The sequence below is a fragment of the Bos javanicus genome, chromosome 18, assembly GCF_032452875.1.
Source record: "Bos javanicus breed banteng chromosome 18, ARS-OSU_banteng_1.0, whole genome shotgun sequence".
Taxonomy (NCBI): Eukaryota; Metazoa; Chordata; class Mammalia; order Artiodactyla; family Bovidae; genus Bos; species Bos javanicus.
In genome coordinates, this window is record NC_083885.1 from 54,393,906 (window position 1) to 54,419,876 (window position 25,971).

At 54.8% G+C, this 25,971-nt stretch overlaps 1 protein-coding gene across 6 annotated transcripts in view; it reads left to right on the forward strand.

Moving 5' to 3' along the window:
- Positions 1–25,076, forward strand: part of DHX34 (DExH-box helicase 34) — a 31,068-nt gene extending 5,992 nt beyond the window's left edge. For 5 of the 6 annotated variants that reach the window (XM_061388792.1, XM_061388789.1, XM_061388791.1 and 2 more), the window contains 16 exons: positions 1,265–2,257; positions 3,225–3,536; positions 5,194–5,448; positions 7,857–7,959; positions 9,438–9,655; positions 13,313–13,487; positions 14,798–14,991; positions 15,644–15,745; positions 18,170–18,412; positions 18,607–18,780; positions 19,117–19,234; positions 21,350–21,456; positions 22,263–22,547; positions 23,603–23,779; positions 23,993–24,131; positions 24,810–25,076. In XM_061388792.1, coding sequence (XP_061244776.1) covers positions 1,553–2,257; positions 3,225–3,536; positions 5,194–5,448; positions 7,857–7,959; positions 9,438–9,655; positions 13,313–13,487; positions 14,798–14,991; positions 15,644–15,745; positions 18,170–18,412; positions 18,607–18,780; positions 19,117–19,234; positions 21,350–21,456; positions 22,263–22,547; positions 23,603–23,779; positions 23,993–24,131; positions 24,810–24,943 — 3,441 coding nt within the window. In that variant the 5' untranslated portion in view covers positions 1,265–1,552 and the 3' untranslated portion in view covers positions 24,944–25,076. The remainder of the gene's footprint in view (positions 1–1,264; positions 2,258–3,224; positions 3,537–5,193; positions 5,449–7,856; positions 7,960–9,437; positions 9,656–13,312; positions 13,488–14,797; positions 14,992–15,643; positions 15,746–18,169; positions 18,413–18,606; positions 18,781–19,116; positions 19,235–21,349; positions 21,457–22,262; positions 22,548–23,602; positions 23,780–23,992; positions 24,132–24,809) is intronic. The other variant, XM_061388795.1, reaches the window with a different exon arrangement.
- Positions 25,077–25,971: the final 895 nt, after the last annotated feature.

The following is a 25,971-nucleotide window of genomic DNA, read 5'->3' on the forward strand; positions in this document are numbered from 1 at the left end:
TGAGGCTGAAATTCAGATCTACCTGACTGTGAAGTCTTTACCATGGAAGGCTCGGGACCCTTTTGTCAATTTTTTTTCATTAATTTTTTTTGTTGTTTTGGCTATGCTACACGGCATGTGGGACTTTTAGTTCCCGGGTCAGGAGTCGAACCTGCGCTCCCTGCATTGGAAGCATGGAGGCTCAACCACTTGACTGCAGGGGAAGTCCCTTAGGACCCTTTGAAGATCATAAACTCCTTTAAGAATCTGAGTGATGGGCTTCGCTCCAGAAAATAGCATATACAAGGGGATGTGCTTCATTTGTTAGGAGTTTACGCAGCTAAGAAACCAGGCCTTAAGCAAATAGACTTAGCGGTGAAATGGACTTTTGGAAGGAACTCAAGCACTGAATGGCGTTGCCAAGCTTCTCCCCTGTCCCTCTTCCACTTCTGTCCTTGTGGTTGCTTGGTGACCATCCTTGTGTGTGCCTCCTTGTGCCCACATGCAGTCTTTTCTGTAGGAAAGATTTCTAGGAAAAGACTATTTAAGACGTGCTACAAAGAGCTCCCTGCTTATATCATCCTTGCTTAGCCAACAGTAGATAAGCTTTTCTGTGCTAACAGCCTAGTGTAAATTCCTGGGAAGGGCCCTGACTGCCTCTCCTTGGGTCACATGTCTACTCCTCAGACCAGTCACTGGTTAAAGGGGGAGTGGGATACCATGATTGGCCAGGCCTTTGTCACTTGCCCAATCAATAGGAGTTCTCGGACTTATAGGCAGTGGAAACCATGTAGATTTCAAGAAGGGCTACTCCCCCAAGGAGAGTGCATTTGTTTTTCAGGAAAAAAAAAAAAAAAGCAGGAAGTGCCAGGCAGGCAAAAACAAACCATGCAACACTTGCAAAATCAGGCACTGAATTCCAGAGGGTTTCCGGGGATCCTGAAACTCAGTAGACCACGCTCTCATGTTGTTGTGTCTCATGACCAAGTTCTGCTGTTGGCTGGCCATGTGACCTACATTCCTTCAGGTCCAAAATCCCCTTCTTGGGGATCCTTCCCTGACTCCCAGGCATGGTCAAGGAAGGCTCCTGCAGCCCCCGGGCTTCCTTTCTTGCTGCCCCCATCTCTGGATTGTCAAGAGTCTGGTGGCAGGACCCCCTGTGGGCGCTCAGTGTGGTCTTACCCATTGCTGTCCCTTCCCCTAGTCCAGTGCTTGCAAAACAGCAGGCTGTCAGTAAATGTGTCTAATAAATGACTGTCTTCTGTTTTTTCCCGCAAACATCCAGGGCCTGCAGCCCCAGGATGAACTTGTGTCCATCCCAGAGGTCACCACAGGAGTCGTGAGGTGCCCTGTGCGTCACCAGCCTGACCCAGGCCGCAGACCATTTGCTCTGCCAACTCCTGTGTCGATCCTGTAGCACCACTGAAGAGGAGATTAGCTCTTGGAGGAGAAAGTGCTGCCTTCTTGCCGGCACTGGCCTCTCACTGCAGCAAGTGGGGAATGTCCGAGAATATTTGGTCTAGGGGCTCAGAACTGAGGCCGGTTTTGTGACAGCCCTGGGATTGGCCACGGCATGCTGCCTCCCAGAACAAGGGAGAGCAGGGGTCCCTGGGACGGACCCCGGGCTCCCAGTCCTGAAGCGGCCCCAGAGAAATGGAACTGGAATTGTCCCGAGACACGGCGCCTCTTTGAGGATGCCTTCTTTGGCGATGAGGATTATATCCGGCAGGGTTCTGAGGAGTGTCAGAAGTTTTGGACATTCTTTGAACGCTTGCAGAGGTTCCAGAATCTCAAGACCACCAGGAAGGAGGAGAAAGATGCCAGGCAGCCCAAGCACAGCCACCCAGCACTGTCTGACTTGCCTCGCGCCTACGACCCTCGCTACCGCATCAACCTCTCCGTCCTCGGCCCGGACGCTCGGGACTCTCGGGGGCCGGGCAGGCGCCTGCCCCCGGAGAGAGTGTCCGAGTTCCGCCAAGCCCTGTTGCACTACCTGGACTTCTGCCAGAAGCAGGCGTTTGGGCGAGTGGCCAAACTGCAGCGGGAGCGGGCGGCACTGCCCATTGCCCAGTACGGGCACCGCATCCTGCAGATGCTGAAGGAGCACCAGGTGGTGGTGGTGGCGGGCGACACGGGCTGCGGCAAGTCCACCCAGGTGCCCCAGTACCTGCTGGCCGCCGGCTGCAGTCACGTAGCCTGCACCCAGCCCCGGCGAATCGCCTGCATCTCACTGGCCAAGCGTGTTGGCTTCGAGAGCCTCAGTCAGTACGGCTCACAGGTGAGTGGGGCAGAACAGGCTTCCAGGTTTTCTCACATAACCTCACGGGATAAGTTAATATCAGTGAAGTTACGAAAACACTACCCTTCTACCTGGCAATGCTTCTCCTAGAAATTTTTTTATAGATTGGCCTGGATATGGTCCAAATGACAAAGGCGCTAACGGTAGCCAGTTTAGTACTGTAAAAAAAATTAGAAATGCCTAAATGTTTATCAGTCTTTCTCTAGGCAGTCAGAAAAAAAAGAATGAGGATGTTTCTTACTAATGATATCTAGGGTTCTAATCCTGGCTCGACCACTTAAAAATTGTTATTGAGACTTCCCTGGCAGTCCAGTGGTTCAGAATCCACCTTCCAACGCAGGGGACTTGGGTTCTATCAGGGTCAGGGAACTAAGATCCCACATGCTATGGGGCAACTAAGCCTAAGTGCCCCGACTAGAGAAACACATCTGAAATCGAGGTGTGTACGATGTGAGGTAAGGGTTAAGATATGTTTCCTTTCAATAACATTTTTTAGCCTGTTTACTTTGGATGACTGGCTTCAGTTTCTCCATCTGTGAGATGAGGGTAATAATAGTGCTTACATTGTGTGGTGGTTGTGAGGATGAAATGAGTTGATATACATAAAGATTTGAAGTAGTTCCTGGTACTTAGAAGGGACTCAGAGAAAGGTTAATCGTTACTATTGTAATTAATTAGTATCATACATCAGGCTCCATGCCAAATACTTCATGTGCATTAGCGCATGTAATTCTCAGGGCATCTAGAAGGAAAAAATATGTCTCTGGGATGGAATTGCCCAAAGTCGGCAGCACTAAGTGGCAGAGGTGACATTCGAACCCAAGCCTGTTGGTCTCCGGGCTCTAATGTGGGACACTTGCTCAGGTTTTTGATATGGGGAGGGTCAGAGGCTACAGGACAGGCCCAGTGTCCTCTCTGACCACCCCCTCCCACCCCCCACCCCCAGGTCGGCTACCAGATTCGTTTCGAGAGCACGCGCTCGGCAGCCACGAAGATCGTGTTCCTGACGGTGGGGCTGCTCCTCCGGCAGATGCAGCGGGAGCCCAGCCTGCCCCAGTACCAGGTGCTGATCGTGGATGAGGTGCATGAGCGGCACCTCCACAACGACTTCCTCCTGGGGGTCCTCCAGCGCCTGCTGCCCCAGCGGCCTGACCTCAAGGTTGTCCTCATGTCGGCCACCATCAACATCTCGCTCTTCTCCAGCTACTTCGGCAACGCCCCCGTGGTGCAGGTGCCGGGGCGGCTCTTCCCCATCACGGTCAGTGCTGCCCACGCCTCCCGCCGCCCCCCACCCCACCCCCCAAGCCCCAGACTCCCCACCCGGTCCCTGGCCAACGTGGACATGTCGCTTCGCTTCTCTCCTTCTCTGTTCCCCATCTCTTTAATTAATGACCTTCTCTCTCTTTTTAAAGTTTTTCTGTATTTATTTTGTGGCTGCTGCACTGTTGCAGCATTGCATGAGCTTCTCATTGCGAGGCTTCTCTTGTTGCGGAGCACAGGCTCTACAGCTCGGACTCAGTAGCTGAGGCGCATGGACTTAGTGGCTCCGTGGCACGTGGGATCATCCCGGATCAGGGACTGAATCCATGTCCCCTGCATGGACAGGCAGATTCTTATCCACTGTACCACCAGGGAAGCTGCTATTTTCTGGGCATTTGCAGTGTCCTAGGGAGAGTGCTAACTGCTTGTTAGAGGAGAGCCCAAAATTTAAAGGCTCAAATAACACAGAAATTTTTCTTATCTAACAGAATAGAACCAACTTGTCCAGGCTGGTCCAGATTGATGAGCAATTCTGTTGCACATGGTCATTCAGGGACCCAGGCTCCTCCTTTCTCATCGCTTTACCATCTCACAGGGCAGGGTTTCTCAGACTCAGCACAGTTGGTATTTTGGGCTGGATAATTCTTGGTTGTGCCCTTCAGGGTGTTTATCAGCATCCCTCAGAAGTGGCAGGGCCAGGACTTAAATCCTGCTCACAGATAGATGTGGCACCGGGCCAGGTAGCTTCTGTTTGCCCTTCCAGATCTCCTGTGCCCTTCCCTACCTTCCTGTCTGCCCCGGCAGGCACTAACGGACCCCCCTCCACCCAGCTTCTCCTTGGCCAGTGGAAAAGGAGAGGCCGCCCCTTCCCTCGAGGTCTGCAGTGGGCTAAACCTCGAAGCTCCTTCCAGGACGCCTCTCCGCACAGTCCTCTCCTTTATGGTTTGATAACCGCTCCTTCCTCTTGTTCTTTGGGGCCAAGGCTTGATAACAGCTCTGAGGCTCCTCACAGCAGGAAATGCAGTGTTCCTTGTGGTTTCTGGATCTCAGTGCCCATCAATCTGTCTTCTAAGTAGTCATTAAAAACAGAGAGGGTGCTTTCAGAGAAGTGATTTTGAGGGTTTCAATTCCGACTCCACCCCTTAAAATTTTGTCATTGTTGGAGTTATACTCCAACTACAAAAGATTTATGTGTATCACAAGTGTATAGCTCAATTAATTTTCACGAATTAAATGTCTCAACGGGGACTTCCCTGGCGGTCCAGTGGCTAAGACTCCGAGCTCCCAATGCTGGGGAGCCGTGTTCGATCCCTGGTCAGGGAACTAGATCCCACATGCCGCAACTAAGACCTGGCACAGCCAAATAAATAAAAAAAATTTTTTAGTTTTTATCACAAGAAAAAATTTTTAAAAATACTTGAATGGAGCCAGTATCTAGGTTAAAAGGCATGAAACATTACCAGCACCCCAGAAACCTCCCAGTTACCTTGATACTTTGTCCTTTTCTCACATCCTCTTCAAGCTGAATATTTGAGACAGTTTGTCCTCTGTCTGCTGCCTGGCTGGTCTGTCCTCTCCATCAGCCTGTGGCCTCCCCACCCCCTGGTCACCTGGAGTGACCAGGTCTGCTCCTGCCTGGGGCCGTCTCCTCGCAGGTCGTGTACCAGCCGCAGGAGGCTGAGCCAACCACGTCCAAGTCAGAGAAGCTGGACCCGAGGCCCTTCCTCAGGGTGCTGGAAGCCATCGACAATAAGTACCCCCCCGAGGAGCGGGGCGACCTCCTGGTGTTCCTCAGCGGCATGGCGGAGATCAGCGCCGTGCTCGAGCCCGCCCAGGCCTATGCCAGCCACACCCAGCGCTGGGTGGTGCTGCCGCTGCACAGCGCCCTCTCTGTGGCCGACCAGGACAAGGTGCGGAGTGTAGCCGGGTGGAGCGGGGCAGGGGGCGCCTCGCTGCGTAGCCCAGGAGGAGGGGCTGGGGTGGCTGACACAGGACTGAGGCCACCCCACGACCCTGGGCTGTGGGCTGCAGAGAGTGGCCACTCACATCTTTCAGCTGGGGGAGGATGTTGCGGGGCGAGCTTCCTGATGAGGTGGGGGGCACTGGGGCTGGGCTTTGGCAGACAGGAGAATTTTGAGTAAAGGAAGAGGAAGGAAGGCAGTCCAGGTTGGGGGAACTAGCTTGAGCAAAGGCCTGGACGGAGCAATCTGGGAGTCAGGTGTGGGGAAAGGTGAAGAGACTGCCTGCTTGGAATGGAAGGGTGCTGGGGGACAGGTCTCTGGGTCACTGTCGGTCTAACAAATCACCCCAGGAGCTAGAGCATGGCCACTGTTACAGTCATTGTCTTACACGTCTTACGTGGTGTCTGTCGGTCAGGAATCTGGGAGGAGCTTAGCTGGATGGTCCTGGCTCAGGGTCTCTCATGAGTCGTGGTCAGGTGTCAGCTGGGGCTGCTGTCATTTGAAGGCTTGACTGGGGCTGGAGGATTCTCTTCTGAGATGGAGCACTCACTCGCATGGCTGGCTCTTGGTTGGGGGGCCTTTCTAGGGGGCTACTTGGGAGTTCTCACAATGTGATGGCCAGCTCTTCCCAAAAGACCAAAGTAGAAGCCATAGCATCTTTTATGAGGTAGCTGTGGAGATCACAAACCATCACCTCTGCCCTGTTCAAAGGAACAGTACCAGGTGAGGCTGTGAATCCCACGAGGTAAGACTGCCCTGGCCATCCTGGAGGCTGCCTGCCATAATCACCTCCAGGAGAGTCCCTTCAGGTCACATGTGGTTGTTTAGTGATTAAAGAAATAACCTTTGAGGGACCTCCCTGGTGGTTGGGTCCCGAGGTTAAGGCTCCATGCTTCCACTGCAGGGGACACAGGTTCCACCCCTGGTTGGGGAACCAAGAGCCCACATGCTGTGGGGTGCAGCTGTAAAAGTAAAAAACAAAACCAAAACACAGCCAAAAAGTTAAAAAAAAAAAGAAGAAGAAAGAAAAGGAAGAAATAACATTTGAGCACTTCCTAGTGCTTCTCTTGCACCAGGGGGCCCCTTTGGGACACGGTGGGGGCTTCCCCTCAAGCTGCTGGTCTGCTGGGGGCCGGATGGGCATGTAATCAACGATTCTACAAGTAGTAGAGGAAAGCCTCGGATATTCTGAGAGCAGAGTCTTGGTGGATTCAGGAAAGGCTCCCTGGGGGAAGGGACTTTGCAAATGGAGACCTGAGAAAGCCCCATTCTGGGACGGGGGGCAGGAAAACGCATGTGCCAGCTAAAGTGTGTGGAGCACTTGTTTTGTGCTGGGCAGTGTCTGAACCACCCTGTCTGCCGGGTCCTGTGTCCCCATTTGACAGCTGCAGAAACTGAGGCATAGGCACTCAGGCAGAGTCACGTGACTGGCAGAGCCAGGCTGTAGAACTTGGTAATTTGGTATCAGAGCCCATGCTCCGAACCATCTGTTGGCAGACTTTCTGTGAAGAGGGTGGAATCTTCAGGTTTTATGGGCATGTGGTCTTTGTCACATCTACCCTGCTACAAAGCAGCTGTAGACTCACCAGGTGAGGCTGTGCTCTGTTAAGTTTGATTCACAAAAACAGGTCACAGAGTGGATTTGGCGCACAGGCTGTAGTTGCTGACTCTTAACCACTCTTAACCACTGTGCCTGACTGTCTTTTGGGTCCATGAGAAGGGCTTGTGCAAAGGGCCTGGGGTGAGAGAAAGACAGGGCAGCTGGGAAACTACACGCAGAGTGGCTGGGTCCAGATTGTGAGGGGGAAGTCATGGGACCAGGGAGGTGCACAGGGTAGACCACCAGGGGTCTGGAAGACCCACTGCAGGCCTGGACTTTGTCCTGAGGGCACGGGGGGATCTTGGGAGGGTTCTGAGCCAGGTGGCGGGCAGTTCTGTTTGCTTTAGCAGACCCCTCTGTTGCATGTGAAGGCTGGATGGGAGGGGTGAGACCAGAGACCAGGGAAGAAGCTGGAGCGGGATCTGGGTGGGAAAGAATAGGCATGGACCGAGGCAGGGGCTGTGGCTTTGGGGATATTCAAGGGGATCGGCTGTGGCTGGATGGGTGAGGCGAGATGAACACCCAAAATGGCCCAGGTTCTGTCCCCAGTGATGCAGTAGATGAGGAGATGGGGGCCCAAGGAGGAAAGGGTTTGGTAGAAGGTGCTTAGGCTGTTTGAGACATATGACTGAGGTCCCATGGGAGATCCACGAGGCCCCCAGACACGGGTCAGTGAGTGCCATGTTAGTTGTGCAAAGAGCCCGGGTGGGGTAGGACAAAGACAAGGCCCCAAGGCCACCTCTTTACCGCCCCCCAGGTATTCGACGTGGCCCCCCCTGGAGTCCGGAAATGCATCCTCTCCACCAACATCGCTGAGACCTCAGTCACCATTGACGGGATCCGCTTCGTGGTGGATTCTGGTAAGGGTGCTCCCTGGCTTCCCCCAGGACCTGGCGAGGTTTGGGGTTGGAGATGTGCGTGTGTAGTGAGGGAGCTCACACAGAGGCAGGGAGGTTGGTAGTGTTTGGGGCTGTGGAGAGTGGTGGCATCTTAGTCTCGTTCAGGCCGTCCAAGCTTGCCCCTGCCTCAGGGCCTTTGCACTTACTGTTGTCTCTGCTGAGAGCTGTCTTTCCCCCAGATATCCACACGGCTCACTCCCTCACCTCATTTCAGGACCTGTGCAAATGTCTCCCCAGTAGAGAAGCCCACCTTGTCCACGTTATCTAAGTGATCTCCTTTCACTGTCACCTCCCTCATGAGGCTTTATTTTTCTTCATAGTGTGGGGCATTATATTTTATATCCCAGCTAGACTCTTTTCTGAAAAGTCAGCATAGCTTAGTGGTGAGGAGACACTGGAACCAGCCTGGCCAGGTACCTTGCTGGCTGTGTGACCAAGGTCTGACAATCTCAGTGGGTCATTTTGTTCACTTGTAAATAATAATAATAAATAATAAAGTAATAATAGCACCTCCTTCAGGTTGTGAGGATTAGAAGACTTAATACGCTTGGGGGCTGAGGCCAGTACCTGGCACAGGGTGAACAAATGCTCAGTAAATGTTAGCGGTTACCTTACTGTATTGAATCTGGTACCATTGATGAGAAAAGGAAATGGCAAACCACTCTAGTATCCTTGCCTGGGAAATCCTATAGATAGGACCCTGGTGGGCTTCAGTCCATGGGGTTGCAAAGAATTGGGCTTGAGTAGCGACTAACACACACATAATTTTATGTACTGTTAGAAAATGCTGTCTGTTAATCAATGACATGTCACTAATTTTAAGGTGCATTCCATTTTGAGAGACAAAAAAGTATGAAAAAAGCGTGGTCTTGAACTGATGAAATCTGGTGTTTTGTTCAGCCCCGTGAACAAAGGGACTTTGTTTTGTTCACAGCTGTGTCCCTACTTCATAGTCCAGTGCCTGGCACCTGTGTGTGTGTGCTTAGTCGCTCAGTCGTGTCTGACTCTTTGCAGCCGCTTGGACTGTAGCCCTCCAGGCTCCTCTGTTCATGGGGATTCTCCAGGCAAGAATATTGGAGTGGGTTGCCATGCCCTCCTCCAGGGGATCTTCCCAACCCAGGTCTCCTGCATTGCAGGTGGATTCTTTACCATCTAAGCCATCAGGGAAGCCTGGCACCTAGTAGGTATTAATAAAATTTGTTGGACGACTGAATCTCTGAATAAAGAAAGGCATGAAGAAGTAAATGAAAAGATGCATGAATGAAGAAACTGAAGAGTACATTAACAGAATGGTAGAGTGGGGCCCAAACTAAGCCCTGGGATAGTGTTACTAGAAGAGTCCTAAGTGAGGTGTTGGTCGAGGCCCAGGCACGTGGAGGGCCCACATGGGTCCTGCACACACCTTCCCTTCCCTTCCTGCTCCCCTTCTGCCCACCCAGGGAAGGTGAAGGAGATGAGCTACGACCCACAGGCCAAACTGCAGCGGCTGCAGGAGTTCTGGATCAGTCAGGCCAGTGCCGAGCAGCGTAAGGGCCGGGCGGGCCGCACGGGCCCCGGCGTCTGCTTCCGCCTCTATGCTGAATCGGACTATGATGCCTTCGCCCCCTACCCGGTCCCGGAGATTCGGAGGGTCGCCCTGGATGCATTGGTGCTTCAGGTAATGCAGGGGCGGAGAGGAGGCTGAATCCTGAGTGCTGGTGCCAGAGAGGAATCCAGGAGATATTTAGACAGGGTTTCAGGGTCAGGAAGGGGAGGGTGGGCCACGCCACAGAGGGGAACTCATTCCTTCCAAATGTCAGATCCCACTATGGGGTGGGAACTGTTCCCCCCCAGTCCACAGGGTCATGGGAAGAAACTGGTGACTCAAGCAGAATGTTTTCAGCTGTAACAGAAAACCCACGAGGAAGTGGCTTTTTACTTTTTTTTAGGAAGTGGTTTTTAAAACTGGGGTTTCTCAATATGCTTTATGTCATGGCTTGTATCTCAGTAGTTAGTTTTGCTTAGACTAGGCTGCTGTGATGAATAGACCCACTTACATAACAGCCAACACAGCAGAATGTCAGTCTTTGGATTGGTTTCCTTTATTCCTATTAATAAAGGAATATTATTAAATATTATTATTAAATAAAGCAGTTTCCTTTATTCAGAGGTGTTTAGTCACTAAGTCATGTCTGACTCTTGCTACCCTGTGGACTGTAGCCCGCCAGGCTCCTCTGTCCATGGGATTTCTGAGGCAAGAATACTGGAGAGGGTGCCCACTTCCTTCTCCAGGGGATCTTCCCAACCCAGGGATTGAACCTGCGTCTCCTACACTGGCAGGTGGATTCTTTACAGCTGAGCCACTGGGGAAACCCTTATTCAGAAACCCAGGCCTTTTCCCTCTTGTGGCTCCATCATCCCTCCAGGGCCTTCATCATTTGTATCAGCCTGTGAGGGGGACAGAGCGTAGGACTTGGGTTTGGGAGGGTGAGGGTGGGTCCGCAAGTGATGTGCCTCCCTTCCACTCACCCTGGTGAGAACTCACGGCCCTGTCTCACTGCAGGGGAGGCTGGGAAGTGTAGTCCTGTGCTCAGGAAGAAGCAGAGAAGGACAGTGGGCGGCATGTGCCATGGGCTCAAGTGACTTGAACCAGCCCCCTTCCTAAGGGTGATGCACACTGATGGGTCTGTATTTGTTTGATTTCCTTTGGAAAAAGTGCCAGTTCTGACCCACTTCTTGGAGTTCCTGACTCATATAACCTGCTGTTTGAAAAATATTGGCTTGAACAAAATTTCACATAATGAGAAGTCTTGAGATAAGGAGGTTACAGCCTTGGTTGTTTAAATAGATTGGTGATGTCATGCAGGACCAGGTTTTATTTTTTTAATTTATGTATTTATTTATAATTTTTATTTTGGGGCTGTGCCTCGTGGCATGTGGAGTCTTAGCTCCCCAACCAGGGAGTGGACTTGTACCCCCTGCAATGGAGGCTTCCCTGGTGGCTCAGTTGGTAAAGAACCCACCTGCAATGCAGGAGACCCTGGTTCGATTCCTGGGCCAGGAAGATCCCCTGGAGAAGGGATAGCCTACTCATTCCAGTATTTTTTGGCTTCCCTGGTGGCTGAGACAGTAAAGAATCCACCTGCAGTGCAGGACACCTGAGTTTTATCCCTGGGTTTTGAAGGTCCCCTGGAGGAGGGCATGGCAACCCACTCCAGTATTCTTGCCTGGAGAATCCTCATGGACAGAGGAGCCTGGCGGGCTACAGTCCATGGGTTCACAAAAAGTCGGACATGGCTGAGCGACTAAGCGCAGCACAGCCCCTGCAGTGGAAGCTCAGAGTCTTAACCACTGGACCACCAGGGTTTTTTCTAGCTTTCCAACCTCAGCTTAGCAGCAGCTCTCCTAATAACAGTGATGATGATGATGACCATGATAGAAAATAATTTCACCTCGTATTTCTCATGTGCTGGGCTCTGTTCTAAGTCATATATATGACTGTTTTGATCGTCACACAACCTCTGTGTAGTAAGTAAGCTTCTTCCAATTTATGGATGAGAAAAAGGATGCACAGAGAGGTAAGATACCTTGATCCGTGTGGCACTCCTGGCAAGGGGCAGAGCCTGGACTCATCTGAGGCTCTCAGGCTCCAGAGCCTGCCTCATGAATGCACCTTCACTTTGGTAGCCACAGGTGGCATCTCCTCCTCCTTTACCTGTTTGGCAGCAGAAGCAATGAACTGCCCTTCTTTGTGGGTCTCATTTTTTTTTAAATAATTTTATTTTTATTTTTGGCTGTGCCAGGTCTTTGTTGCGGCATGAGCTTTTCTCTCGTTGTGGTGCTGGGGCTTCTTGCAGTGGCTTCTCTCGTTGCAGAGCAAGGGCTGTAGGGCTCTCAGCGTCAGTAGTTGGGGCTCCCGGGCTCTAGAGCGCAGGCTCAGTCGTCGTGGCTTAGTTGCTCTGGGGCAGGTGGGATCTTCCCGGACCAGGGATCGAGCCAGTGTCTCCTGCATTGGCAGTCAGGTTCTTTACCACTGAGCCACTAGGGAGGCCCCTGTGGGTCTTGTTTTTTTAAGGCCATGGGAACTTTTCCAGACACCCTGGCCGGTCTCCCATCCTGCCTTGTTGGTGGAACTGGGTCAGGTGTCCACTCTGTGACCTGTAATTGATCTGTAATTGTCCAGGAGGAAGGGAGGGCATTGCCTGACTGGATCAGAGCAATGATTTGCAGTCCCAGTTACATGTTGGAATCACTGGAGTGCCTAAAAAGGCAAAATCATCCGTGCTTTATCCCCCCACCCAGACCTCCTAATTTGAAGGTCTTTTGACAAGTGTCAGTGGTCTGCCAGACAGCACCAGGGCTCGGTAACCAGGGAGGACGGTGGGATGGCTGGTTGAGGGCTGGATGGCCTGCAACTTCTGGTGGCCTCCAGATCAGGGCCAGGGGAGAAGTCACTTCACCCAGAGACTTTGGCTGAGCCCCCAGCTCTCTGAGCTTTGTCCTTTCTCAGAGTCATGTGAGCCACCATGCCAGCCTTACCTTCATCCCCTCACCAGAGGGGTGCTGTTTCCCCTGAGCCGTGCCAGGTCTGGTGATGGGTACACATTTCACCTCTTCCTCCCCACGAGCCCCTCTGTGCCACTGAACTAATCAGGATGCTCTTGTTGAAAGCGAAAGAAACCCGACTGAAGCTGTTGTATTCAAAATAGGGGATTTTATGGATTTGTGAGTCCATGTTGGGGGAGGTGGGGCTTAGGAAAAATAAAGGGTTTCTCCGTCTGCTGTGGATTGGCTGATATCCAGGCAGTGGGAAAAACAACCTCAGCTGCTCTGGGCTTCCACCCTGGCCCCTCAGAACCAGAATGGGTGCAGGAGCTCCTCTCTCAGCTCCAGGTTGCAAAGTCCCAGGGAAGGATTCTGATTGGCCCAGCTCAGGTCACATGCTCAGCCCTTTGTCAGTTGCTGTGACCAGGGGCTGAGAAACCTCAAGTGGTCCAGCTTAGATCGTTTGCTTGTTCTGTGGCCGGGGTCTGGGAGAAGAGCTGCTTGGTGGACACACAGATAATGGCCCGCCTTGTCCACTTCTATACAATGGGCCTCGACATTGGATGTATTTTTACAATTTATTTATTTATTTTTAATTGGAGGATGATTGCTTCACAATATTGTGTTGATTTCTGCCATATGCCAACATGAATCAGCCCTAGGTATACGTATGTCCCCTCCCTCTGGGCGTTTTAAAGTGTCACAGGTTTGTGATCCCCGAGTCCCCCAGTGTTCCCCAGTGGCTCCTGTGTTCCCCATTCCTGAGGGGGGGGGTTGACTGTCATTCCAGATGAAGAGCATGAGTGTGGGGGACCCCCGAACCTTCCCGTTCATCGAGCCCCCACCACCAACCAGCTTGGAGACAGCCATCCTCTACCTCCGGGACCAGGGTGCGCTGGACAGCTCAGAGGCCCTCACCCCCATTGGGTCCCTGCTGGCGCAGCTGCCAGTGGACGTCGTGATTGGTGAGGACCACCGCCACCCTGGGGGTGATCACTGAGGATCCTGAAAATGGGTGTGGGACGATGCTCACTCTCTGAGTTACCTGGAGGCAAGGGTGTTCTGTCTCTAGGCCCTGTCCACTCATTCACAAGTCCTCTGTGCCACACACAGTTCTAGCACCAGGGTTACAGCAGTAAACAAAACAGATGCTTCTTTCCTGTGCCCAGCCCAGCCCCAGCGTCACCCTGGTACCCGCTTTCCTGTGGTTATAAGGATGTCAAAACTGCCAGCCTCTTCCTCTTACTCATCCCTGAGTCATCCCAGCCCCCCCCAAGGAGCTTGCTAACCGAGGCATATTCATCTTCATCTTGCCCAATTCTCCTGATTCAGGACATTCTGTATCTACCAATTAACCATCTACGGCCCAGAGAATAGTCCCAGCTGAGCTTTGCCACCTGGGGCATCATTTCCCAAGCGTGGTGCTCAAGGGAGCTTGCTGCCCTTGTCAACGTTAAAGTCCCCATCATTGTGACACGCTAGAGCAGCTATGAGCAGCAGGCTGGGTACCCTGAGGGCCACCCACAGCCGTGGAAGTGGTTATTTCTGTTTGTGTTAGAAGAGGACAGGGCTAGTGCAGAGAGAATCGCCTCTGAGAAAGAACGTTCTGTGAGCCTTTACTGTATGCCAGTGTGGAAGACTCTGTGGCCCTTATTTCATCTTCATTTGGTGAGGGTAGGACCTCCAGGCGTCCTGTTGTACAGATGAGGAAAACAAGGCTCAGAGAAAGCGCATCACTAGCTCGCCAGGGAGGCACGCCCCAGCCAGGCTGGCACCGTCGGTCCCCGGGCCCTGCAGGGCAGGAGGCACAGATGACGCGGTGCTGGGCCCAGCTGGCTCATCACTGGTCTTCCTCCGTGCCAGTAAGCGCCCAGTGCTTCACAGGTGAAACAGTTCATGCTCATAGCACGTAGACACTGCTGTTAGCCCATTTCACAGATGGAGAAACAGAGGCACCGAGAGATGGAGGGACTTGCCTTAGGTGACAGAGCTAAGAGTTCTGGGACAGCCTTGTTTTTCTGCCCATCTTTATCTTACGAGGCTAGCTGTGTAACAGGAACTTTCTGGAAAGGTGGGCAGGGGAACAGTGAGGATGAGTCAGGTCACCGAGCTCTTGGAAGCTGGAAACACTCTTTCGTCACACTGGGAGCTGATTCTGGGTGTGATTCTGGCTCCCGAGGCCCTCTGGGAGTGAGGTGGAGGGTGGGTCAGGGGTCCCTGAGGAGTGGGGAATGCCGTCGGGCGCCCAGGAGGCTCAGCGCTGGTCCACCCCCAGGAAAGATGCTGATCCTGGGCTCCATGTTCCACCTGGCTGAGCCCGTGCTCACCATCGCCGCCGCCCTCAGCGTCCAGACGCCCTTCACCCGCAGCGCCCAGAGCAACCCCGAGTGCGCGGCGACGCGGCGGCCCCTGGAGAGTGACCAGGGTGACCCCTTCACACTCTTGAACGTCTTTAATACCTGGGTGCAGGTGAGCTCGGCAGCGCCCTTCCTCTGCCCCAACCGCCTGGCTGTCGTTCTCACGGAGTCCGGGCTTTGCACCCCACCTCCACCCCAGGGAGGACCCCTGAGGCCACCGCAGACGGGGCCTGTCTGGGGAGAATCTCGAATCCACTTTTCATGGGACGAGCACATGCTGAGGGGAGCCTGGGGTCTCTAAGCACTGACTAAAGCCAGCACTGTCTGGCTTTTCAGATGCCTTAGGGGGTATCTGTGTGTTGAACACATGTTCCCTGACCAGGCCTGGTCCTGTCCTGAGCTGTGCTAGGGACCCGGTGATGACTAAACTTACCTGGCCCTGCCCTCCTGGACTCCCAGTCCAGCACAGAGAGGCAGATTGTCCCTGGTCAGTGACCACCCAGAATGGGCTGCAGTGGGGAGTCCAGGGGCCTCTGAGAGTCCCAGAGGGCTGTCTGACCCTGTGTAGTCTGGGAGGACTTCCTGTAGGAGGAGGCATTGGGCTGAGAAGAAGGAGAGCAGGTGTCGCTGAGGGAGGGCTCCCGCCAGCCTCACATCTTTCCAGTGGCTGGTGTTGCGGCTTGTCTGGGTGGTGGGTCGGCACCCCCCACCCCTTTCCTCAGCTGGTCAGGCCCTGACCTCCTGGGGTCTGGACCTCCACTCAGGTGAAATCTGAACGGGGCAGAAACTCACGCAAGTGGTGCCGCCACCGGGGCATCGAGGAGCACCGGCTATACGAGATGGCCAACTTGCGGCGCCAGTTCAAGGTGAGGTCTGGGAGAAGGGGTGGGGGCTGGCCCCCCGGGGAAGGCAGCCAGGAACAGACTTGGGACATGGGTGTGGGAGGAGGTAGAGGGAGAGTATGCGTGAACACTCTCCACAGCGTGGCATCTCTTCTTCTCTGACAGCATCGTCAGATCCCCTCCCCACACCCACCTCCCCCACCATCACATGGCTAGTGTGGGGTGGGGCCAGGGCAAAGAGGTGAAAATCGAGGAGGGCTTCCTGGAGGGGTGGACAAGGTCTGCCGTCACGAGTCACATCCTCACAAAAAACCTTGTTCTCAAGCTGGGGTGCTGAGGTGGCCACGCAGGCCGCGTGCTGGGAGGTGTGGAGCACGGGCTCTAGGGTGGGTGGGCTTTCGGGTGGGTGGGCTTCCCTAGTGGTGTTTGGAGGCACCATCAGGAGCGGGACACCTCAGCACTGAGTCTGAGCTCTGCCGCTTGCTAGCAGTTCAACCACGGGCAAGTTACTGGGCCTCTCAGGGCCTCAGCTTCTCCCTCAGAAAATGGGGAAGCAAAAAATAGCCCTACCTCCAGCATTCCTGTGAGGACTAAATGAGTTAAAACGTTGCAGATTTTCTTTATGTCTACTTTATTCATTTATTTGGGCTGTGCTGGGTCTTCCTTGCTGAGTGCGGGCTTTCTCTAGTTGCTGCGAGCGGGGCTGCTCTCTAGTTGCGGTGCTCGGGCCTCTCACTGCCGTGGCTTCACTTGTGGAGCACAGGCTCTCGGGTGGGTGGGCTTCAGGAGCTGTGGCGCTGGACTTAGTTACTCTGCAGCGTGTGGGATCTTCCCGGACCAGGGAGCGAGCTGATGTCCCCTGCATTGCTCCGTGGATTTGTAACCACTGGACCACCAGGGAAGCCCTGCAATTTTTATTGTTATTATTAAGATGCGGTTCTGCAGGTGTTTGTGTCCTTAATATTCCATGGGCATCTTTCCCTTCGAGCACAAAAAAGCTCTGGTGCTGGCGAATTCTAGCCCCCTGTTGTGTGGCATGCCACGGAATGAAAATAAAACAGCCTCTGAGGTAGCCGTTCCCCTTGGCTGCAGACCTCAGTGCGCAGTCACCACCACGGCCTCCCGTGCGTTAATGGGTCCCCACGTTCACACATCCCCTTCGTACTTGACATCATCTCTCAACGTCTCTGACTTTCTAAAGAGTGGTGGTTCAACCTTTGTTGGGCCCCAGATGCTGAGGAACAGGTCAGTGGGGGTGCTTTTCCTTCTCTCACTCTCTGTGTCCCATCAGATATCCTGTCTCTTCTCATTGGTTGGGGCTCAATGGGAAACAGAGGGTCAATCCAGTAGGGTCCCTGGGAGGCTGTTTCTGGAGGCGTGGGCAGGAGGTCTGTCAGGGGCGTTGGAATCACGGGGAGGGTCCATGATTTCTAGATTCCACACCCCACTGCCCCCCACCCCCACCTCGGAGATTCTGATTCAGTCATTCTGGGTGGGGCGCAGGTCTTGGCATTTCTTTTTTTAAGTAATTTTATTTATTTATTTATTTTTGACTGTGCAGGGTCTTCGTTGCTGCGTGGGCTTTTCTCCAGTTGTGGCGAGTGGGGGCTGTTCTCTAGTTGCGGCGCGCAGACCTCTCATTGTAGTGGCTTCTCTTGCTGCAGAGCACGGGATCTAGGGTGTATGGGCTCAGTAACTGAGGCTCTCGGGCTCTAGAGCGCAGGCTCAGTAGTTGTGGTGCAGAGGCTTGCTCCGAGGCATGTGGGACCTTCCCAGACCAGGGATCGAACCTGAGTCTCTTGTTTTGGCAGCCGGGTTCTTTGCCACTGAGCCACCAGGGAAGCCCCAGTATTTGTGACAACTTTCCAGATGATCCCAGATGCTGCTGCTGCTACTGGCCAAAGTACCACACTCCGAGAAGCATTTTAGTGTAGGAACCTCATGGGGCTGGTGCAGGCCTGGAGGGGCAGGTGGGCATGTAACCAGAGCCCGGGGACAGCTGGGTGGAGAGGGTGTGTGACCTGAGCCCCCAGGGAGGACCCTGAATGGTAATGGTCGCCCAGCCTGGTCTCCTCCCTCCTGTCCCTCGGCCTGGGTGTTCCGTTGGCCAGCAACGAAGACAGTTCTCTTTTCTAGAACAGTTACGTGCCCAGCACCATGTAAAGAGTTGTTGTCTTTGGTTCCCTGACCAGGGATCGAATTTGGGCCCTGGCAGTGAAAGTGCCAAGTCCTAGGACCACCAAGGAATTCCCAGAGAGTGGTTCTCATATAGCCCCTTTCAGCCCCAGCTGGGAGTTCCCAGGAGGGTCCCCGTTTGTCATTTGAGGACAATGGTGGCTCTAAGGGTGAGGTCACGTGCCAGCCAGCTGCAGGCCCCCAACAGGAAAGTGCATCTGGGCCCAGAGTGCACCTGACCGTGTCCCTCACTCGGGCTCCATCTGCCCCCAGGAGCTGTTGGAGGACCATGGGCTGCTGGCCGGGGCCCAGGCCCCGCAGCCGGGAGACAGCTATAGTCGGCTGCAGCAGCGGCGGGAGCGCCAGGCGCTCTACCAGCTGAAGCGCCGGCACGAGGAGGGCGTGGGGCGCAAGCGCAAAGTGCTGCGAGTCCAGGACGACCAGGACGGCTGGTCCAGCGACGAGGACCGGGGTGGCTCAGCCTCCCGGGGGGCTGGCGACAGCGTGGACATCCAGGTAGGGCGCCATGGGGCAGTCTGGGGCCTGGGGCAGTGGGGATGGCGTTTATCAGAGCGGGGACTCCTCATCTCAGGAGGTAGGTTTCCGTGGACAGGTGTCTACTGGACCCCTGGGATCCCCAAATTCCAGTACCAGCCCCTTGGGCAGTGGGGAGGGCCTCAGGAACCCACCTCCCCCTGTGTTCACCCCAGGATGTGAAGTTTAAGCTCCGGCACAATCTGGAGCAGCTGCACGCGGCCGCCAGCTCGGCCCAGGCCCTGACTCGGGACCAGATGGCCCTGCTCAAGCTGGTGCTCGGCCGGGGCCTCTACCCGCAGCTCGCCGTCCCTGACCCGTTCAACAGCGGCCGGAAGGACTCGGACCAAGTGTGTCTCCTCATCTGTGTCTTGTCATCTGTCATCCCTTCCCAGTGCCTGCTCTGTGCTGGGGTTACAGCAGTGACTGAGGCAGCCCTGGCCCTGTCCTTGTGGGGTGCAGTCTAATGATGGGGGCAGGGGAGAGACTCGTGCCCAGACAGTGACCCAGAGTGGGATGCGGACCCAGGAGCTGAGGGAACAGGAGGACCTGGTCAGCATGGGAGGGAATCAGGGAGGGCTTCCTGGAGGAGGGAGTTTTGCGTTGAGATGAGGAGGAGGGAACCTGGCAGCAGGAAGAGCAGGTCTGAGCCTCCGTCCCCTGGCATCTGCCTTCTACTCCTCCAGATCTTCCACACCCAGACCAAGCAGGGCGTTGTGCTGCACCCCACCTGCGTCTTCACCAACAGCCCTGAGGTGCTGCACGCGCAGGAGCAGGCGGCCAGGGGCAGCGATGGGAGCCGAGGTACCAGGAGCCCAGGCGGGGCTGGGGAGAGGCCTGCCGCTGGGGGTGTGGGGGGCACAGTGATCTTGGGGTGCTGCTTGCCGTCGGGGATTACCCCCTCTCACCTCCCACACTCCGCCTTCCCTGGAGCTGCTGACCTGAGGCTTGCAGGTCCCAAGAGCCACCCCTGGCTGGGTGGCCTTGGGCGCCCACCCCTCTCCCTGCCAAGCCTCGCCCTCCCCATGTGGTGCTGGCTGCCCGGAGCCCATCCCAAGGCCTGAGGTTTGCGCCATTAGAGCAGCGCCTTCCAGGAGAGGAGTCAAGGGAGCTCCGTGAAACTCGGGGCTTGGTCCTTCTCAGGGCTGGTGGGCCCCCAGCCCTAGTGTTCAGGCAGCTGCATTCGGTCTACCTTCCAGTGGGATCCAGGCCACAAGGTGGCCTCTGCTGAGGCTGCACTCAGGCCAGGCCGGTCTGCAGGGGGTGCCCTTCCCCGGGTGCAGGCTTCACACCTTCAGCGACGTGTGCTTTGTCTGAGCGCTGAAACACAACTCATCCTTCTCTTGTTTGTAAAGAGAGTAACACACTGCGTTAAAATGGCAAATACTAATCCCACAAGATAAAGTGTGTGATTTTAAACACCAAAGATAGAATTTGAAATTTTCTCGCTAATCTTTTTCTTTGTAAAAAAAATGTATTTATTCTTTATGAAGGAGGATTGCTTTACAGTATCATGTTAGTTTCTGCCATACATCGACACGACATTTTTTTTTTTAATGTTTATTTATTTGTTTGACTGCACTGGGTCTTAGTTGAGGCATTCGAACTCTTAGTTGGGCCGTGTGAGATCCATTTCCCTGACCAGGGATCGAACCCGGGCCCCCTGTATTGGGAGCTCAGACTTTTAGCCACTGGACCACCAGGGAAGTCCCTCTAATCTTTAAGTTGTGTAAATTCCTAGTCAATTTATCCTGTTCCTATTACAGTAAGTCACCTGCATATGAACAAGTTCCGTTCCAAGAACATGTTCTTAAGTCCTGTTTGTTTATAGGTCTTAACACAGCTAGGACCCATTTAACACAATCAGTTATGTAGTACTGTAATAGGTTTATAATATGTTCTCATCTTTGAAAGTTTGCAACGTATGTTGCAAATGTTTGTATGTAGGGGACTTACTGTACATTGTTTTTCTTCTTTTTATTTATTTTTGGCTGTGCTGGGTCTTTGTTGCTGCACGGGCTTTTCTCTAGCTGTGGTGCGCAGGCTTCTCGTTGCGGCTCCCAGCCTCTAGAGTACAGGCTCAGCAGTTGTGGTGCATGGGCTTAGTAGCTCTGCGGACACGTGGGATCTTACTGGATCAGAGATCAAACCCATGTCTCCTGCCTTGGTAGGTGGATTGTTTACCCCTGAGCCACCAGAAAATCCCGTTTTTCTCCTTTTTGAAAACATTTGGGAAGTTCCAGGTATCTTTTAAGTAGAGAGACTGTGATGAACCCTCTGTGACCTTACCCAGCTGCAGCTGTCAGGATTTTCCATCCTTGTTTATTCTGTCTCCTTGATTTTTTCCCCTGTCTTTGCTGGAGCATGTTAAAGCAGGTCCCAGACATCTTACCAGTTAGTAATGATAATAAAAATCCTATTCATAAGGACTGTTATTTTGTATCACCACAGTACTGTCATCCATCAGCCCTAACAAAATTAGCCACAATTCTTAATATCACTGAATAGCCGAAATCACATTCAGCTTGGTGGAGTGTTTAAGAACATGCCACAGACATTTTATCCTTAGGCATGTTCTTTGTGTGGCTATTTGAATGGGGCTTCCCTGGTGGCTCAGATGGTAAAGAATCTACCTACAGTGCAGGAGACCTGGGTTTGATCCCTGGGTGGGGAAGATCCCCTGGAGAAGGGCATGGCTACCCACTCCAGTATTCTTGCCTGGGAAATCCCACAGACAGAGGAGCCTTGCGGGCAGCAGTCCATGGGGTCGCAAAGAGTCAGACACAACTGTAGTGACTAACACTTCACTTCACGTGAATAGTGGGAGGGGGACAGACCGCCCCTGGGGGGATTGACGGGTGTGTGGGGGGGGTGGTGGGGTGGGGAGAGGATGCTGAGCTGTCCCCTTGACCCTCTCAGATGACAGGGACAAGATGAGCAGCAAGCACCAGCTTGTCACCTTCGTCTCCCTCCTGGAGACCAACAAACCATACCTGGTGAACTGTGTCCGCATTCCCGCTCTACAGGTGGGTCCCGTCCCAGCCTCCCCGCCTCCCTCCCAACTGCCGGGCGCCATGGCTGTGTTCCTCGGGGCAGGGGGCCCCCAGGGGTGGGGGTGGGCCTGGAGGAGCCATCTTCCCCCAGGCTGGCTGCTGTCTCCTTCTCCTGGTATCCATTCATTACTGGCCGAGCGCCTGCCTAGTGCCAGCGCTTGGGGAAGACACACAAGGCGGGACCCGGTCCCTGCGCCCCCGGAGCTCACATCTAGCTGGGAAGGGCGGGCAGTAGCAATAAACGCAGTGCAGCACTGAATGACAGAGCAGACCTCGAAAAGAACAGGGTAAAGGGACTGGGGAGGGGAGAGGTTCTAGCCTGGAATTAGGCCATCTGGGTGGGCCTCATTGAGAAGGTGCAGTCAGCAAAGGCCTGAAGGTGGGAGGGCTGTAGGGCTCTCTGGGGGAAGAGCGACCTAGTCAGAGGGAAGAGCAAGTGCAAAGGCCCTGGAGCACCACGTGCAGGGTGTGAACAGGGAACAGCTGGAGCAGAGTCAGGGTGGGGGAGAGAGGCTGAGGTGAGGTCAGGGTGGCAGGTGAGACCAGATCTCCCTCCTCCCCACCACCAGAGGGTTCTGAGCAGAGCTGGATCAGGGACTGACATGGGGCAGAGTCCGCGAGCCCAGCGAGGAGCCGACTGCAATCACAGGACAGGAGCGGATGGTGGTGGGGACTGAGGATGGGCTGGGTGAATGGGGGGCGCGCAGGAGCCCACGCAGGCGGGCGCCGCTCTAAGATGCCTGTCCACTGCTTCCTGTCTGCTGCCCCCTCTCTTCCAGTCCCTCCTGCTGTTCAGCCGGTCCCTGGACACCAATGGTGACTGCTCCCGCCTGGTGGCCGATGGCTGGCTGGAGCTCCAGCTCGCAGACACTGAGAGTGCTGTCCGGCTCCTGGCGGCTTCCCTGCGGCTCCGGGCCCACTGGGAAAGCGCCCTGGACCGGCAGCTGGCCCACCAGGCCCGGCGGCGGCTGGAGGACGAAAAGGAGGAGGAGGAGGAAGCCCCTGTCAACCACAAGGAGGTGGCGGCCCTGAGCAGGGAGCTGCTGCAGTTCATGACATCCAAGGTACCCGCCTACTGTGCACCTGCCCCCTTGGCTGGAGGGGCCGTCAGCCACAGGGATGAAGGCTCCGGAGGGCCCTGGCTTCCAGCTCATCGAGACACCCACATTTGGGGGTTTTCAAACCAGAGAAGTTGATGACAGGCTCAAGGTCACACAGCTGGTAAGGGTGAACCCAAGATTTGACCCCAGGAGCCACCCCCTTAACCCCTGCAGCCCTCATTCAACAGATGTGTATTAATACCTGCTGCATCTGGGGTGCTGCTGCTGCTGCTAAGTCACTTTAGTCGTGTCTGACTCTGTGCGACCCCATAAACGGCAGCCCACCAGGCTCCGCCGTCCCTGGGATTCTCCAGGCAAGAACACTGGAGTGGGTTGCCATTTTCTTCTCCAATGCAGGAAAGTGAAAAGTGAAAGTGAAGTCGGTCAGTCATGTCTGACTCTTTGAGACCCCATGGACTGCAGCCCACCAGGCTCCTCCGTCCATGGGATTTTCCAGGCAAGAGCGCTGGAGTAGGGTGCCATTGCCTTCTCCGCATCTGGGGTGCAGATTACCCCTTGGTAGCAGTTAAGGGCATGCGAGATATGAGAGAGAAGCTGTGAGGTACATGGAAGACAGACGGGAAGAATTGGACAGAGAGCATGCTTGGAACCGAACCCCCACTTCTTTATGTGGTGTGCGGGTTGAGAATTGCTTCTGATTCTACTGCACATGGATGTGGTGGGACCCAGAGGACTGGAGAAAGGGGAATGGGCTGACATGCCAGAGAAGGGGCAAGGTGGCCACACTTGAGGGTCAGACTTGAGGTCTGAATGTGTTCCCACAAGGGATGAGGAGGGAAGGGACCTGGGGAGAGCAGGTAAGGGAGTGTTCTAGACAAGCCTTTGGTCATGAGTATCTTAAACCAGGGTGTGAGTGGCTTAAGCAATTGGCCTCCTTAACTGAAAAGTCCAGGGGTGTACTTCAGGCACAGCTGGATCCAGGTGCTCCCATTATGTCTACGTATCTCCTGTCTGCTGATAAAGTCTGTCTGCTCTATCTTCTGTCTCTCTTTGCTCAGGTTTCCTACAGCCTCCGGCGGCTCACAGGGCTGGAAGCCCAGAACCTCTATGTGGGACCCCAGACCATCACAGCTGCCCCCAGTCTCCCTGGCCTCTTTGGCAACTCTACCCCGTCCCCCCACCCCACCAAAGGGGGCTACGCAGTCACTGACTTCCTTACCTACAACTGCCTCACGGTGAGCACAGACGCGCACCTTGGCCCCTCGTCCTCCTGCCCCTGAGAGTGAGATTTTAGAGATTCCCCCTGGCACCCCCAACCACATTCCAGCTTAGTCCAGAGATGCAGTTTCAGAAAGGGCCTGCCAGCCCTGAGGGCTTCTGGGAAGGTCCCAGGCTGGTGGTGGGGAGTGGGGCAGGGAGCTAAGCCCTGACACAGCCCGCTGTCACAGAGCGACGCGGACCTGTACAGCGACTGTCTCCGCACTTTCTGGACCTGCCCGCACTGCGGCCTGCACATGCCCCTGACGCCCCTGGAGCGCATCGCCCATGAGAACACCTGCCCTGAGGCCCCGCAGGGCGGCCCCCCAGGTGAGGCTGGGGCATGGCCTGGATGCCTGTGTCTGCCCAGCTGTCCATCCAGCCTGGGGTTCTTTCCATGCATCTGGGTGTCCTCAACCCTCTGCCTGGCTGGTGGCTGGTGCCACGATGGGCTCTGTCACTGAGACCCAGAGCTTGGGACACGGAGGGCCTGGAGCCACCTCATTCGCGTGTCTCTGTCTGTCTCTCTGGTCTCTGCTGCCGCCTCTCTGACCCGCCTCTGCTTTTCTGTCTCTCTGCCTGTTTCTCTTTTTCTCTGTTGTCCCCGAGCCGTCTCTGCCTCGGCCACATCCATCCTGTTGTAACCCAGAGGACGCCACAGTGGGCAGACCTGGGCAGAGTCGGCTCTGGTGCGTCCCACACCACACACATGCGCTCACGGGGAGATGGCTGCGGGGCCATGTGGTCCCACTCCAGGGCTCTCTCTGTCTCTTTTAGTCTCTGTGTCTCCACTTGTGTTTTTCTCTGTCTCTCTCACCCCGTGGGGACACAGAGTAAAGACTTGCCTCTGTGTGTGTGTATTAATCAGGGAAGGCTTCCCAGGGGAGGCAGAGCTGGAGTTCTGCAGAGGCCAGGAGAGAGCCTGAGCCACAGAGATTCCTGGAATTTGGGTGGGAATGAGAGCACGCAGTGGAGCACGGCCCCCAACCCCCTTCTCCTCTCCCCTAGGGGCTGAGGAAGCTGCCCCCGAGCCCCCCCAGAAGGCATCTGCTCTGCAGAAGCCTTACCACTGTGAGGCCTGCCAGAAGGACTTTCTGTTCACGCCCACGGAAATCCTGCGGCACCGGAGGCAGCACGTGTGAACCCAGCCCATCCCGGACCAGGGCCAAGGCCAGGACTGCCGCCCTCGCCCCCAGCCTAGGCTCGGAACTGTGGTCTGGGCCCAGCCCCGAGGTGGAGGGAGCATAAATACGTGAATAAACTCTCACGGATGGACTTGGGTCTGAAAGCCTGCCCGTCCATAAAGTGCGCTTCCCAGGTGGCGCAGTGGTAAAGAACCCGCCTGCCAATGCAAGAGATGCAGGAGAGGCGGGTTGGATCCCTGGGTCAGGAAGATCCCCTGGAGAAGGAAATGGCAACCCACGCCAGTATATTTGCCTGGAGAATCCCCATGGACAGAGGAGCCTGGCGGGCTACAGTCCATGGGGTCACATAGACGTGACTGAGCACATGCGCACACACATCCAGGAATCAGCAACCGTCTCTGCTGGTCCTTCCCGGGGCCTGCCTCTTATCCCTCCTGTTGCAGCAGCCACCTGATGTGTCCTGGGGTAGATCCCGGGAGTTGAGGCTGAGCAGGGACCTCAGACTCCAGGTCCAGGGTCTGATTGCCCCTGGCGACTGCTCTCTCGGAGTCTGTCTCATGGCCTCTGGTTTCCCTCGAACTCAGAGACCCTGGCCTGGCGCATTCACGTGTGTGGCTTTGGGAGCTGGGTGAGGGGAGGTCAGTGTTCTGTGGGCCCACGGGCTGCCTGGTCACGGGGCCCATTCTTCTGTGCTGTCCGTGGGCAGTTCTCAGCCGTCCCCTCGGGCTCCCCCACCACGTCTCCCCTATGGAAGTGAAAAGGAGACGGAATGCTGTGAACAACACTGCAAGTAAATTCCACGACTCGGTTTGAAATCTGGGTGATGGCAGGATGGATGTGGTCAAGACAGAGATCATCGTGGGGTAGAGGAAAGAACAAGAGACCCAGCAAGAAAGAAACAGAGACACAAACCACCTGAGCTCAAGAAGAAATAGATAAAACGGCACAATGCTGTGTATCTGTTGGGTTGGCAAAAAAATTCATTTGGGTTTTTCATAGCAGCCTACAGAAAAACTTGAATGCAC